Raw genomic sequence first — 14,065 nt, forward strand, 5'->3', positions numbered from 1 at the left:
ATTTTGTTACACACTTTGGTCGCGCTTCACCCTCGACAATCGGCTCAGCGTCAGTTCCGAACTTCACCTCGTACGAGTGGTTCCGTATTTTCCTGTGTTCGCTGAATTAAAGCCAGTGTTTTCTTTGAGGCTTTGTGAAGCCTGGTGTCATTTTTATTACCGTATAAGCTCGTGTAAGAGGCGCACCTTTTTTCCCAAACGTTGCAGCGGAAAATGGGGGTGCGCCTCTTACACAAACTTCTTATCTTCCCCCCCTCCCCTACCTGGTCGCAAGTCCAAGGGGAACTGAGGGGCCTTGGTTTACAGCGTGAGTCAGTCATCTGAAACCCTGGGTCAAAATCAAGCGGCAGGTAGGGGAGTTTCTCCCTTAGTGACGTGTTTTTAAAATGCTCCTGTTTGAATTTCTCGTAAGTATCGTGCCGTCACGTCGGTACCCCAGAGGTGAACATTGAAAAGATCGCGCGGGGTGATTCGCTCCGGAGCGCGCGCTAAATTTACTGCCACGAGTGGGTATCCCGCGGCATTTATACTGCATATAGTAATCGCTTATCAAACGTATAGAACCGCGTAGTTTTGAAGGACATACCTGATTCGTCAACATCTGTCTTGCCGAGCAATTTCCATTACGCTGAGCACCTGATTTTTCAAAAATTATCTTCAGACGCTAATATGAGGATTTTTGCAACTGAAAATTATATTGGTGTCAAAACCTGCGGTTTAAAAAATTCGAACGAGTGTGTTCATTGTTGGACTAGCGCTGAAGGAGAGGTCGAGGGGAAGGAGCGCGCTCCATATTTCAAGCTACGAGGCTATGAGCGAAGGAGCAAGGGAAGAACACGTCCGATCTTGCATGTGACGTCGTTGAAGTGAAGAGGCGAAGGCACAGCAATGTGATATACGCAGTTTGCGTTGCCTGAAGTTTCCAGTCCGTCTCGTCTTGTTTGAATGCGCTCATGCTACGCTTGTTTCTTCCGAAATTGTGCTGTTTGGACTATGTTGAATATTAGTAGCCTTGTTTTAGCTATAAATCTTTGTGTCAATCAATTAGAGCTCAAAAAACTTAAATGCTGTCAGATATACGTCGCGTTAGGTCTAATTCTTTTTAGAACCTCGTGCGTGTCATACAATTGCTGAAAGATATCGAGATATCTTCGAGCTCAGAAGGTGACTCACCTAGCATTTGACCTCCAGAAACTCGGAGAATTGAACCTGGTAGACTGAAAAAGGTCAGTTGGTGAGATGGGGTAGGGATGAAACGCGTTTCCATTGATCCCCTGTAACTTGATAATTTCCTATTTTCCTATGGAGTCCCGGAAAGGAAAAAAAACGGCCCCGCGCACACACACCGAATTTGGACGGCCGGTAAAATATCGGCCGATATTTTACCGGCGAAGCGGTGCTTGCACACACGCCGGATTTTTACCGGTCAAACGATAAGTTGCTATGTTTTTGAGCCGGCGACGGCGATCCACAGTGACAATGGCCGGCAGCTAACCGGCATTTAGCCGGTGCCGGCGCGTGTTCGGTACGTGTGCAAGCTCCAATGCTCTCCCATTGTTCACTATTGGAATGTGGACGGCCGATATTTTACCGGCCGTCCAAAATCGGTGTGTGTGCAAGGGGCCTTAAATCTACGACGTGGTTATTATCCTAAGGCGCTGAGATTGCCCCGATTGTTGTCCTATCTCTTGGGAAGGTTCATGCTATGTGCCTGTCGTGTTTTGCCTTAAAATTTTCCACGGCTACAATTCTATTGCAATACTCCTGCGAGAGCTTTTAAACAAAATTGTTCGTGAGTAGGACAAGCAACGTAGAGCGATGACGTATGCGAAGAGAGGATCGGAACTCTTTCTACTCCCTCTTATGCCGCTATTACCGCCGCAGTTATCAAAATTTCCTCTTTCAAATAGTACTGAAAGAGGAAATTTCGATAACTGTCAAAATTCCAGGCATACGTCTGCAACACCGCGCGATAGGATAAAAAAATACCGTAAATTTTTTTTTCTTTATAGCTTCGATCCTCAAAATAGGGGTGCGCCTCTTACACGTGTGCGCCTCTTACACAAGCTTATACGGTAGTTCAATTTTTATTCGTCTTCTGACCATGGCCGTCCCGATGAAGCAAAAGAGAACTTTGAAAGATCGTCACAAAATAATTGAAGAAGTGGAAAAAAATCTGGGGGAAAAGCGAGTTGACATTGCAAAACGTCTCGGGTTGCCAGCAAGTACATTAAACTCTATAAAAGCCAAGAAGAGTGAGATTCGAGAGCAAATAGACAGATGTGGAAGCGCATCCAAGAAGAGAAAGACTGGCAAGGAGTCTACATTTGCCGAATTGGAAACGGTGCTCTTCAATTGGTTCCAGCAGGCACGGGAGTCTAATATTCCCGTTGATGGAGTGGTATTAAAGGAAAAAGCAAAGATTGTTGCCACCCAATTGAACGTCGAAAATTTTAAGGCTTCCAATGGCTGGATAAGTCGATTCAAAAATCGACATGGTCTTGTATTCAAGAAGCTGGCGGGAGAGAGTGCAGAAGTAAATGCTGAAAGCACGGATGACTGGCTGGAAAGTCTGCCATCAATAGGGTAGTTTCCTTCATCAAAGAAAACAAAAGGCATTGATGGCGATTCGTTACCCACTATTAGTGTATTCATAATACACAAATTATTTGGTTTTTGAAATACCGGTTTAGACGAATGGCGAGGGTCAAATTTTATCCTCATTTGAAAAAGGCCAGATTGGCGCCCATGCGATTCCACTCCACGTGACGTCACAGGGACCTAGTTTCTACACGAGAGGATAGGAGTTATGCATCGTCAGAGGCTACCAATGCATGTATAAGGCACAGAGCTCAGGGAAACATGTCTTAATAATCACCTATTAAAACTGGCTAAGGTCGGAAAGTTTTCTTCGCTTGATAAGGCATTAATAAACCTTTTTTAAGCCATGCGCTACCAGCCAGGAAGGTACTCAGCTACCCGTTAGCATCCTGCGTCCTATCAGCGCTCAGAGCCTCGATCAAGGTCACCTACCAGGCGGGAGGGGGAATCAGAAATGCGTCGCACGGACTTTTTCCCTTCATTCCTACTTACGCGTCGCGTTTTCGCGCGCTTGAAATTTTTCACTTTTCATTTGATCGCGAAAAATAGATATCGTCATTTAAAAATCTAAAAGCGTGAAATACGTACTCCAGGAGTAATGTTCTTTCGATTTAGATAATAAAAAAATAATAGGAAACCACCCTATTCTGGAAGGCTACGATCCACGAGATGTGTATAATGCGGATGAGACTGGTCTGTTTTTCAATGTGCTTCCAGATAGAACATTGGCCTATAAAGGAGAATGCTGCCATGGAGGTAAATTATCCAAAGACAGGCTAACGGTTTTGCTTTGCGTGAATAGTGATGGCAGCAACAAGCAAGTGCCGATTGTGATAGGGAAATCGCCAAAACCGAGGTGCTTCAAAAACGTAAGAAAATTGCCGACAAAATATTACGCAAACAGTAAATCATGGATGACAACAGAAATTTTTATTTCGTTCCTCCATGCATTAGACGCGCAAATGGGGGGCAAAATAGAAAAATTATCCTCTTTGTGGATAACTTTGCGGCACACTCCAAAGACACATCTTTTTTGAGGAATATTAAAGTGGTACGGTTCCCAGCAAACTGTACAAGTACGCTCCAGCCACTTGACTTGGGGATTATACGCAGTTTAAAAGCGTACTATAGACAACGCCTCGTACAAAAATCCATTTGCCTTATGGAGTCAGGAAATGCAATGAAGAAAAAACTAAACTTACTTGAAGCACTCCACTATATTATGGCAGCATGGTAAAAAGTGAGCCAGAACACTATTCAGAATTGCTTCCGTAAAGCTGGGCACAGATACCCGATTGATAATAATGAACTTGCAGATGATGATATTGATGATTTTGATCAAGACTGGGAAGAAATGTGTAGAGCCCAGAAATACGATTTTCAGAGCAGTAGATCATTATGTGGTTACAAGTGGCACTGAAACCATTGAAGAACTGTGCGAAGCGTACACATCTACTGGGGCTGTAGAGGAAGAAGAGGAAAACGAAGTAGAAGTAATCCCAAGCTTTGTCGAGACTTACGAAGCTTTAGAAAAAGTGAAAGCGTTTTTCTATGCGCATAGTGGAAGCGACGAGGATCGTGAAAACACTTTTAAGTCTTGAAAAATCATATTTTCAACTACGTCAGAATACCGCTAAGAAACAGAAGACAATGCATGACTTCTTTCAAAAGCGTAGCGATTAAAATGTGAACAGTTTTAATAGTGTATCCTAGCCAAAAGTAATTCAAAAGGTACTATTATTTAATGGGTTTTATCAATTATAACTTGTGTTTGTTCGACAAAGTTTGTTTGCAACCAGTAAAATTCCAATATGCTTGAGGTACCTGTAGTACCATAGAGTATGTATGTACTTACTCTATGGTAGTACCAACGGTATTTTGGCGCCCAGTTTGAAGAGAAGTGATGAGCGATGCATTCTCGAGTGAATGAATGAGTGCATGGAAATCAAATAAAAAACGCGATAAAATAGGAAGGAATTATTTATTTTTTAAGCCTGATAATTTTGAAGAGGGCTTTCCTGATTTTATGACATTCCATCAATATTTGACTATAGCCTGAAGGACGCATTAAAACAACAAGGAAGTGCCGCACCTACGACTAAAATATTTTCAGATTGGTTACTATTTTCTTCAGTTTCACCAAGGGAGTTTGTGTGGGGATTTAAATACCCACTGAGGTAAGAAAACATAATTTTAATATATCAGCGCATGAAAACATTTCCCTCCTAGAAAATAAATAAAATGTTCCGTTAGTTGGCTCGTTATTTTTGGGTTGAATCCAGAACTTCTCATCCCAAGTGGACGACCGACGCTAGGTCTTGAAGACCACTGACGAGGGGAGATATCGTACCTCGATACGCCTTTGTCAATGCCATATTTTGATGGCAATCGGAATGCCGAACGCTTCTCAGAAAGGGTACGGTTCCATGGAATTGGCCTTAGTTTGATTGAATTTTTACGTGGTACATTTAACATGACTTACATCATTTAAAAATATCTAGCAACGCTCTCTCCATGAGGTATGGTGGTGTAATGATTATCGTTGTGATTATCCATCGGGGAGGCAAGGGTTTGCGGCTCCGAGAGAGCGATGTATTTTGTCGTTCTCAAATAATCAGTTTTGCCCGGATTCAATGTAATTTAAATTGTAGCAAGCCTAGGCCAGAGGATAAATTTTTTACCGTCGTAATGGCTTTTGGGTATTGAAGCAATCTCATTCCGAACGCGGAAGTAGGAAGACTACACCAGAAAGTGTTGGTGCCCCACAGGCACAATTCGTCTTCGGGACTCCGTCGAAAAAACAGGCCTGCAACAGATTTCGGAATACACTTCTGATGTGCCCAAGTTTTGACGCAAAGCATGCGTATTTTAGCATGCAGTTGAATTTTGGTGATGAGAGATGGTCGTAATGAGACTGCTGAATCCGTCGTGGCAGTGTGAATGCCAAGACGGCGAGCAAACATTTTTTATTGAGGTGTCGTATTCCTAAGGATTATTGAAAGATATATTAGTCGAACCAAGTATATGCCCAAAAGTATTTCATAAAATTCAAATAAAATATTCAAATAGAAAACAGCTATATTCCTGCATGAATCCTTTATAGAATATCACTATTACGCGCCAACATCCTGCGTTTCCTGCCGCATAGGCAACCGTGCCAAACTTTCCCGTATTCATCGTTTTCCCGCCTTCATCGTTCATTTCGTCCATCCCCTTGAAAAACGATAGATCGAGGTTCCACTGTAAATATTTAGTAGTGCATTTAATTTTTCCACTCGATGTCAGTGCAGAACAGAGACTCACTTGTATCCCTTGGCCACCAAGTTTTTATATATTTCTTCTATCAATTATTTTACCTAACTCTGTTTAAAAAAAAATAGAACCCCTTAGCATCTCATCCCCTCAATTATATTCCCAGTCAAAAACAGCAATACGATAAGTTAAAATGAAAATTTACAGCAGTCCACATTGAGCAAGCAGCTAATTTCCCACGTTAAGCCTACATCTAACTGAATAAATAGCATTAAACAGAGACTCACCCTTTTCTGTTTTTGCCTTGCTTTCTTTGCAGCCTTTTTAGCATCCTTGCAGCTTCTCTGAGCACCAGAACCACCCCCACTTCCACCTTCAATGAATTCTAATAACTCTTCTAGATCCCTAGTATCTTCTTTTTCCACTGGCTTGGCAGCCATTCCTAGAAAATTGTAAGGATATAAAATAAAATTTAGTTAAAAATATTGCCACAAAAAGAAGACAAATCATTAAAAAGTTATTCGTAAAAGGCCTTCTTTCAAGATGATAAAAAATCAAATATATTTCTTCAAAATTGTGTCCCTGTGTCATTGGTATCTGCTCATGATGACCAATTTATCACTGAAGTTATGCCTAACCAAAGTTAATCTGATGGTCACATTTTAATATATTATTTCCAAATATTTAGAAAAAGAATTTGCCAAAACATATGGCATTGATCCTATACAACCCCTACAAATGAGATGCCTGTGAATCGAAAGAGAAGCCTTTAAATCTGGTTCATCAGTCCTATCGATCAAACCATCATGTTATATGCATCTGGCTTATATTTTACATCATGGAACCAGCAATAAGGCACTACAAATGATACCAGCTTAACTCTTATTGGGAGATATACCTCAAGACATAAAACAGCTTTTCATTGCGTAAGTTTTTGACTGACATTAGTAAATTGATGAAAAAAGGAAAAATTAGAACCTAGAAGCTATTTTTAACATTTGTCCCACCTCATCTATATCTTCAACTACATTTTTAGTTGGGCTGAAATGCACAATTATGAACATCCATACTACTAACCAGTATCTCCAACTTCTCCAGCTAAGCATGCAGAAGATGCTGCTCCAAGAGCTGAATGTGATGATGTTGAGCTACTCGACATGCTGTTAGCCGATGACACTGTGCTTCCAGGAGCAGATGCTCCAGAGGAGGATGTGTAACCATTTGACAACTGAGGAGGAGCATTGGAATTAACCCCATTGGAACTGGAATTGGCTGGAGCTGCTTGACCAGCACCAGCTTTACATTTTGCTTTCTTTTTAGTCAAGATGAGACGAAGCCTTTCCCTCATTTCTTGATAGTTACGAGTCACTGGAGATACCGATGGCTGAAAAAATATAAAAACATCAATTAGATTTTCACAGAATTTTCATGAGAAGCTTAACTGATATTTTCTTCAGTTTGCTCAAGTTTTATTCATTTCAAAGGCAAAATCTGACAAAAATTTATGACTCCAAATACTAATTAATCACAAATGAAATCATAATGTAAATGCAGTATTTGACTCCTCATCTATAAATATGCTTATTAAATTTACAGTAGACTCTCATTATTATGAACAACTTTATAACGAAGTTCTCGTTATTACAAAGCAAATCATTGGTGGGGACGAAAAGGCCTATCCAATCTATAATAAAAGAAACGCAATTACAAAATTTTCATTATTACAAAATTACAAACCTCAGTCCCGGTCCCGGCGGTTACAAAATGAACTTTATTACGAAGTTCCATGAATGAGCAACTGCATTTAGGCTAAAATACACTACACTACATTATAATCATTGTGCTATGTTTAAGTTATCCTCGTGCACTGAGCCCAAGAGCATCAATTATAGTTCCTTCTTCAGCAGGAGATACTTCAGTGCACAAGTGCACAATGCACGCAACATCATACAATAAGCTTCATTCCTGTGGAATCATGGTGACCAACTCATTACCGCTCATTGATTCGACGTACAATTGGTCCTCTTCCTACATACATTCAATTAACGAACTTTCAGAGATACGAACATTCGAAACTTTCAAGCGAGCCTGAAAGTTTGAATTTGGCACCTATTGAGTGGACCAATGCGATGCGGTATGGCCTAGAGGAACTCACACTTTGGGCATAATCTGAACAAAGTATCATTGAATCTGGTGTGAAGTCAGAAACTGTTCAGTGTTTTGCCCATTCTTCCTTCCTGCGGGCAGCGATTTCTTTCAGCTCCGGCTGCATCGCACGCCCAGCTAGATTAGTTCATCACAATCGTGAGTTAATGCACATTTGTGATGCAGTGTTGCATTATGCAGGATAGCTGCACTCCTAAATGCCTGCATAGGTTTATCAACTTTCGAGCAAAGTCTCAGAACGCATCTTGTTCGTATGTTGAGGACTTATTGTAATCGGGAAGATATCAACCCTCAATTGCATTATGCAACATTCTTCCATTGAAAAAATGAAACTAATGTGCATGTTTTCATACATTTACGCGTAATTTAATCATGTATATTATGCACTTAACTCTGAAGCTATTTTGTAGTGCGACTGTAAGTTCGGGAGATGGAAGAGATAAGAAATTTTGAAAAACCATGTTTATGTCGACGATTCCTAAAAGAGGTTCATTCTAATTACAATATTATAAACCTTCGGTATTTCGGTCCCGTGAACTTCATAATAACGAGAGTCGACTGCAATAATGTACCCACTCAAGGAATACACATGCATTAGTGGCATAATAACCGAAAGAAAATACCACATATAGTTGAATGAGGAGACAAAAGCAAATGAAGAATATCATGAGTTTTAAAATAAAAAGTGATAACATAAAATTCACGCACTGTGGAGCCCAATTGTAATGGACCTGCTCATAATCAAGTTCTGTATTTAAAGAAGTTCCACCATACATCATAGAAATGAGAGCTTTCAAATCTGGTTCATCAGTCCTATCGATCAAACCATCATGGTATAAACATCTGGCTTATGTTTTACATCATGGAACCAGAAATAAGACATAATAGATGATACTTGCGTAACTCTTTTGGTAGCTATCCCTCAACCCCAAAATAATTCTGCTACTATTAGTTATATATATAGTTACAATGTCTAAAAATATGAGCAACTTACCACGCCATGACCAAAAACTTCACAATAACAGCAATCACAGTGCCTTGAATCCCTCTGAGTTGATGTTGTTGTTGAGCTTGACCTTTCAGAGCAGGAGTCATCTTGGCTTGAAGAATCTTCACAATCTATATTATTTTCACCAACTCTTTCAGGGCCTGAAATAGTATCCCAATAATAATTTTATTAATATTTTCTCATGTCAAAATGAAAACAAATACTAGACTACTAAGAGGTGGATACCAAATTATTAGTAAATAATTTTTTTTAACAACTCAGCTACGCTATAGATCATCAAAAGAAGAGCCTTTAAATCTGGTTCATCAGTCCTATCGATCAAACCATCATGGTATAAACATCTGGCTTATGTTTTACATCATGGAACCAGCAATAAGGCACTACAGATGATACCTGCTTAACTCTTATTGGGATATATCCCTTAACCCCTAAAACAGCTTTGTGTTACATAAGTTTTTGATTGACATTTGTTAAGGGGTCAAGGTTGAAAGTGTAAATAAATCTTGGAGCAAAGTAATAATTGACCAACCTAGCGATAATACCAGTTATTTTATGGCCATTCAGAGTGAATAAAACTTCATGCACTAAATACGCATAAAACCAATGAAAAAAAAAAACCTAAATCCCAGGAACCAATCAACTTATTAATTTCAATGGCGTTGAAGCAACGTCCATCTTCCGAGTACACATCAAGTCAGCTAACTCTTCTTGTCACCAGTTTTGTCACATTTCCCGAGGACGTATCCGGGACAGGGGACAAAATGATGTCACAAAAAGCCAACTGACGCCACGAGTACCCGGAGAAAGGATGTTGACACTAGACATCACAGAAGACTACAGCATAATGGCGTTTAATGATGGAGCACACTTACACTCTCCCCCTGGAACACGTTTTATTGGCTCTGGACCTCCACTCTTCCCTCCTCGATAACAAGCATGGCCAGATGACCCATTTGACGCTTTATTATGGACACTCTGATGCCTAACATTTGGTGGATTTGTGGCAGGTGGATGTGGAGTGCTTGCATTAGGAGGAGGACCTGAGGCAGGTTGGTTGACAATACCATTGCTGGCTGAGCCAGGAGTCCCAGAGTCATGGCTACACACATGGTGCATTGACCTCAGAACACCAGCTATAAGGATGAAAGTACAATAAGAATAAAGGATAAGGATAAAAGCAATCTTGATAAAAAAATCTTAATTAATAAAAAAATCTTAAGGATAAAAGCAATTTGACATCTTCTGGACAATTAACAAGAAAGTGCAAATAAATAATTCATCAGATACATGGGTACCATTGCACTGAAAAATCTACAGAATTCCAAAGAACTTGAATCGTGAGAGTAAAACCGACCAAGGGTACAACATAATATAAATAAAGATATTTTATTCCTTATGTTGACTATGTTCCCCTTTTTAGACTTCACCAGAAGTTTTACTAACAATCTAGTAGAATAGAATTTTTTGCAGCTGAATTACTTCATGCAGTGAATAATGATAATCTTGGGATCATGATGGACTACTTAGCTCTAGAAAAAAATCATGACTTTTCATCATAAAGGAATGGACTTATGGATGAAAATAAAAATCACCGTGCATTGCACGTTGCGGCACTTTAGGGGTCACGCCCAAATTTTAATTGATCATATTTCATAAGCAATTGACAGTTGGAGGCTAAAATTGCATAAAATCTCTAATCATACTATAATGACCATGTAAGTTTCATGAAAATCCAAGATGGTGTGTGTCCGGGCCTGGTTGATATGAAATGGAATGACCCCTTAGAAATTAAAAGCTGTTATTTTTTTAAATCACTCTCATAGGCCTACATCATATATTTTTCTAAATATCCACCATGGTATTCCTGATTTGCTACATGAATGTGACTGGAAATGGGCTGAAATTATGCCAGTAAAGCAAATAACCACATAGCCTTGCCGATTAAAAATTAGCCATAACAAGCATTACCTAACTACAGCTAACCCTTGACCTAAGACTTACAATTAAACTTAGTCGATAAAAATCATCAATTCTATTTAAAACTTTGACCCCTAACTATCCTAGACTATGAAGTAAGCTCGTAGATGCTATATTGCGAGGCAGCAATACATGGCACTTCAGTCCTATCGATCTTAACCGTCATGGTTAATATGGAAGTAAGTTTACATCATTGTGCCATGTATCACAGAAAAGAATTTTAAAAAGTCACATAAATGTAGAAAACATCTAACTGGAAATCACTCATTTTAATAAAAGATTAATTCAGGGTGGCCACTTAAATATGTACCAAACTGATATCTCCCGACTTTTCCAAATTTACAGAATATTTTTCAATTATTCCAGACTGATATTTTGTATCTTATTGAATACTAAATTTCTAAATAAAACAAATCAAGCAAAATCACGATATAAAAATGAATTTTTACAATCAAGGAGCAGCACCTAATAGACATGCTGAGAAAGGAATGTGTTTATATCAAGTATATAACTTTACTTAAGATGATGAGCAGAAATTAACATTTCATTTTTACAGCAAATATAAATGATATATTTTCATTTTCAAGGCTTTTCCTGGCTTTTCTTTAAAGAGATTTCCCACTGGATTCCCTACCAAAGACATATATATACCTAAATCTATTGCAAAACAAGTTTACACTTAACAAATTTTTAATAGAATGCATAAGTAAAATTTACTCACAAACACGATTTCCAGTCTGAGTGGTGGAGTGACGCACTTGAGTGTTCAGAGGCTGCGAATGAGATGACATAGGTGAGGAAGGTTGAGGACATCTAGTGCCTGAAGCAGCATTGGCTGGCGAAGCAGCACCAGTAAGGGAATGACCCTTAGAAGCTTGGGGAGTCAAAACGGGAGATATTGACTCGGGAGGAGTAGAGGGTGCTGGGGACTGGAAGTGGGGGATCGACGGATTTGGACACCAAGGTCCTTCACCCGACGAATAAAGTCTACGAATTTTGGGGCTGGTTTGGGTCGCAGCAGACGAATGACCAGAAGTACCAATCGGAATACCTTGATTACACGACGAAATGACCAGGGGATTGGACTGGGATATTGGTAGAAGGGGAGGGGGGGAATTCGATGAAGTCTTAGAGATCAGCATTGCTGAGGTGGGGGATGCTTGAGACAAAGGTGTGGATGGGAATGTAGGATTGGCTGCATGAAATTCAGTGACAATTTGAGGCAGTGAATCCATACCAGGTGCAAGGGTGGGGAAGGACACAGCTTGAGGAGGAGCAGAGAGAATTCCTCGGGTAGTTACAGTCGGAAGGAGCAAAGGAGCCGTAGAATGTGTTTGGTGTGGAGCACCTAATGGCATTTGAAGTGAAAGTGGATGCTTATGACTTCCTCCTGTGGACGGCTGAAAAATCAAACAAAGAGGCAGTATGAGAAGTTTGTGGATGAAGTAAAAATTGATTAGCCATTCATTGACCAATATTCTTCACCTCTGCATTTTCTAATGCACAGATCATTCAAAATGTAACATATGCACTTGCATTGAACACTGAATTATCATTATCCACCCCAAGATATTTTGGAAAAAATTAACATGCATGACAAAATTTTCACAGAGCAAAACTAAGCAATCAATTATAAGCTACCAGAAAATTTTTGTTAAAATATTGGAAGTAAAGCTTCCATTTAATGGATTTAGATTTTTGGGAAAATTAGAACAAAATTCTAACAAAAATAACCTTTTGCTTTTCTTCGAGTGCACCAATAAAATACAGGGATAGTTTTTGTCGGATGTTGTATACCTCAAAAAGTGATACATATTTCAAACACTACCTGAACTCGAAAAATTCTTCCAAAATACTAAAATTCCCCGAGTATTCCAGGTTTTTGCAGTCCGCCAGGTTAGTGAACACCCTGGTTTTTACTAAGCACTATCACATCACAAAGAAAGAGATGAATTAAAATAAGCGAACTGTTAACTGAAATCCTACTTTATATATAGTTAAGTCCTCATTTAATATCATGCTGTTTGATGTCTTTTCCCAAAACTGTATATAAACTTTTACAGCTTATGCAGGTTAAAGTCGGCACTGCTTCTAAAAAACACCAAATTATGTCATATGACTGCATGGGAGCAAACACAATTAATAAGAAAGTGACTTAGGTACATTTCTGATGGGCGACCTCCTCTTCTTTTCACACACTAAAAAAAGGTGAAACTCAATTGGAGAGCAAAATTACAATCAGTTTTTGTCAGTAATCCACTTGGAAATTTCCTTACAGTCAGTCACTTTGAAGGCATCTTTCGAGCTTTCTGTTGTCAAAATTAACCCATAAAAGGGTTGCGCAATTAGGTGACACTTCTAATCAATAATTTCTCGAATTGTTTCCATTAGATTTAAGTTATCATACAACTTGAATACACTTAAAAGTTAGATTCTTCAGAAAAAGTAAATGATGTTAAAAAGGACTTGACACATTGATTACAGGAAGAAATTATTTTAATACATTACTAATGAGGTATTATATAAAGCATAATGGTTATGGCTATTTAAGTACATATATGTACCTGTTGTGATTGGTCTGCGGGGTGGCCACCTATTTGGGGATTCTTGGTCCCAAGCTGAGTGAGCAGTGATGGATGGATATTGTACAAGTGGGGATACAAGCAACTTGTATCTCTTCCTATAAGGAATGAAACAACAGTTGTTTATGAAAAGCAAATCAAATAATGAATAAACCTGTCCAAAGAAAATACATGAGACACATCAGTCCTATCGATCCAAGCCATCATGGTGTATATGGCAACAAAAGATTCATCATTGTGTCACTTGATATGAACTTAACAACAGTTGAAAATAGACTAAACGAGAATAAATGGGAACCACCTGATTGAGAGGTTCACAAGTGATAAATGAGATTTAATATACTATCAGTTATCTGTTTTACGATCTATAATACCACATCACCAAATACATCCTAAAACAACTGTTTTCTGACACTCATTACTATGCAACATTTCATTCTTATCCAAAACCAATGTCTAGTTCAACTACTAATAATAT

General features: G+C 39.1%; 1 protein-coding gene across 1 annotated transcript in view; it reads right to left on the minus strand.

Moving 5' to 3' along the window:
* The window catches only part of LOC124156350 (protein FAM193A-like), a 54,361-nt gene that overhangs the window by 13,575 nt on the left and 26,721 nt on the right, over positions 1–14,065 (minus strand). The window contains exons 11-16 of the mRNA XM_046530857.1: positions 13,570–13,685; positions 11,727–12,405; positions 9,901–10,161; positions 9,014–9,168; positions 6,931–7,237; positions 6,141–6,295 (exon numbers count right to left, since the gene is read on the minus strand). Coding sequence (XP_046386813.1) covers positions 6,141–6,295; positions 6,931–7,237; positions 9,014–9,168; positions 9,901–10,161; positions 11,727–12,405; positions 13,570–13,685 — 1,673 coding nt within the window. The remainder of the gene's footprint in view (positions 1–6,140; positions 6,296–6,930; positions 7,238–9,013; positions 9,169–9,900; positions 10,162–11,726; positions 12,406–13,569; positions 13,686–14,065) is intronic.

The sequence above is a fragment of the Ischnura elegans genome, chromosome 3 (genome assembly GCF_921293095.1).
Source record: "Ischnura elegans chromosome 3, ioIscEleg1.1, whole genome shotgun sequence".
Taxonomy (NCBI): Eukaryota; Metazoa; Arthropoda; class Insecta; order Odonata; family Coenagrionidae; genus Ischnura; species Ischnura elegans.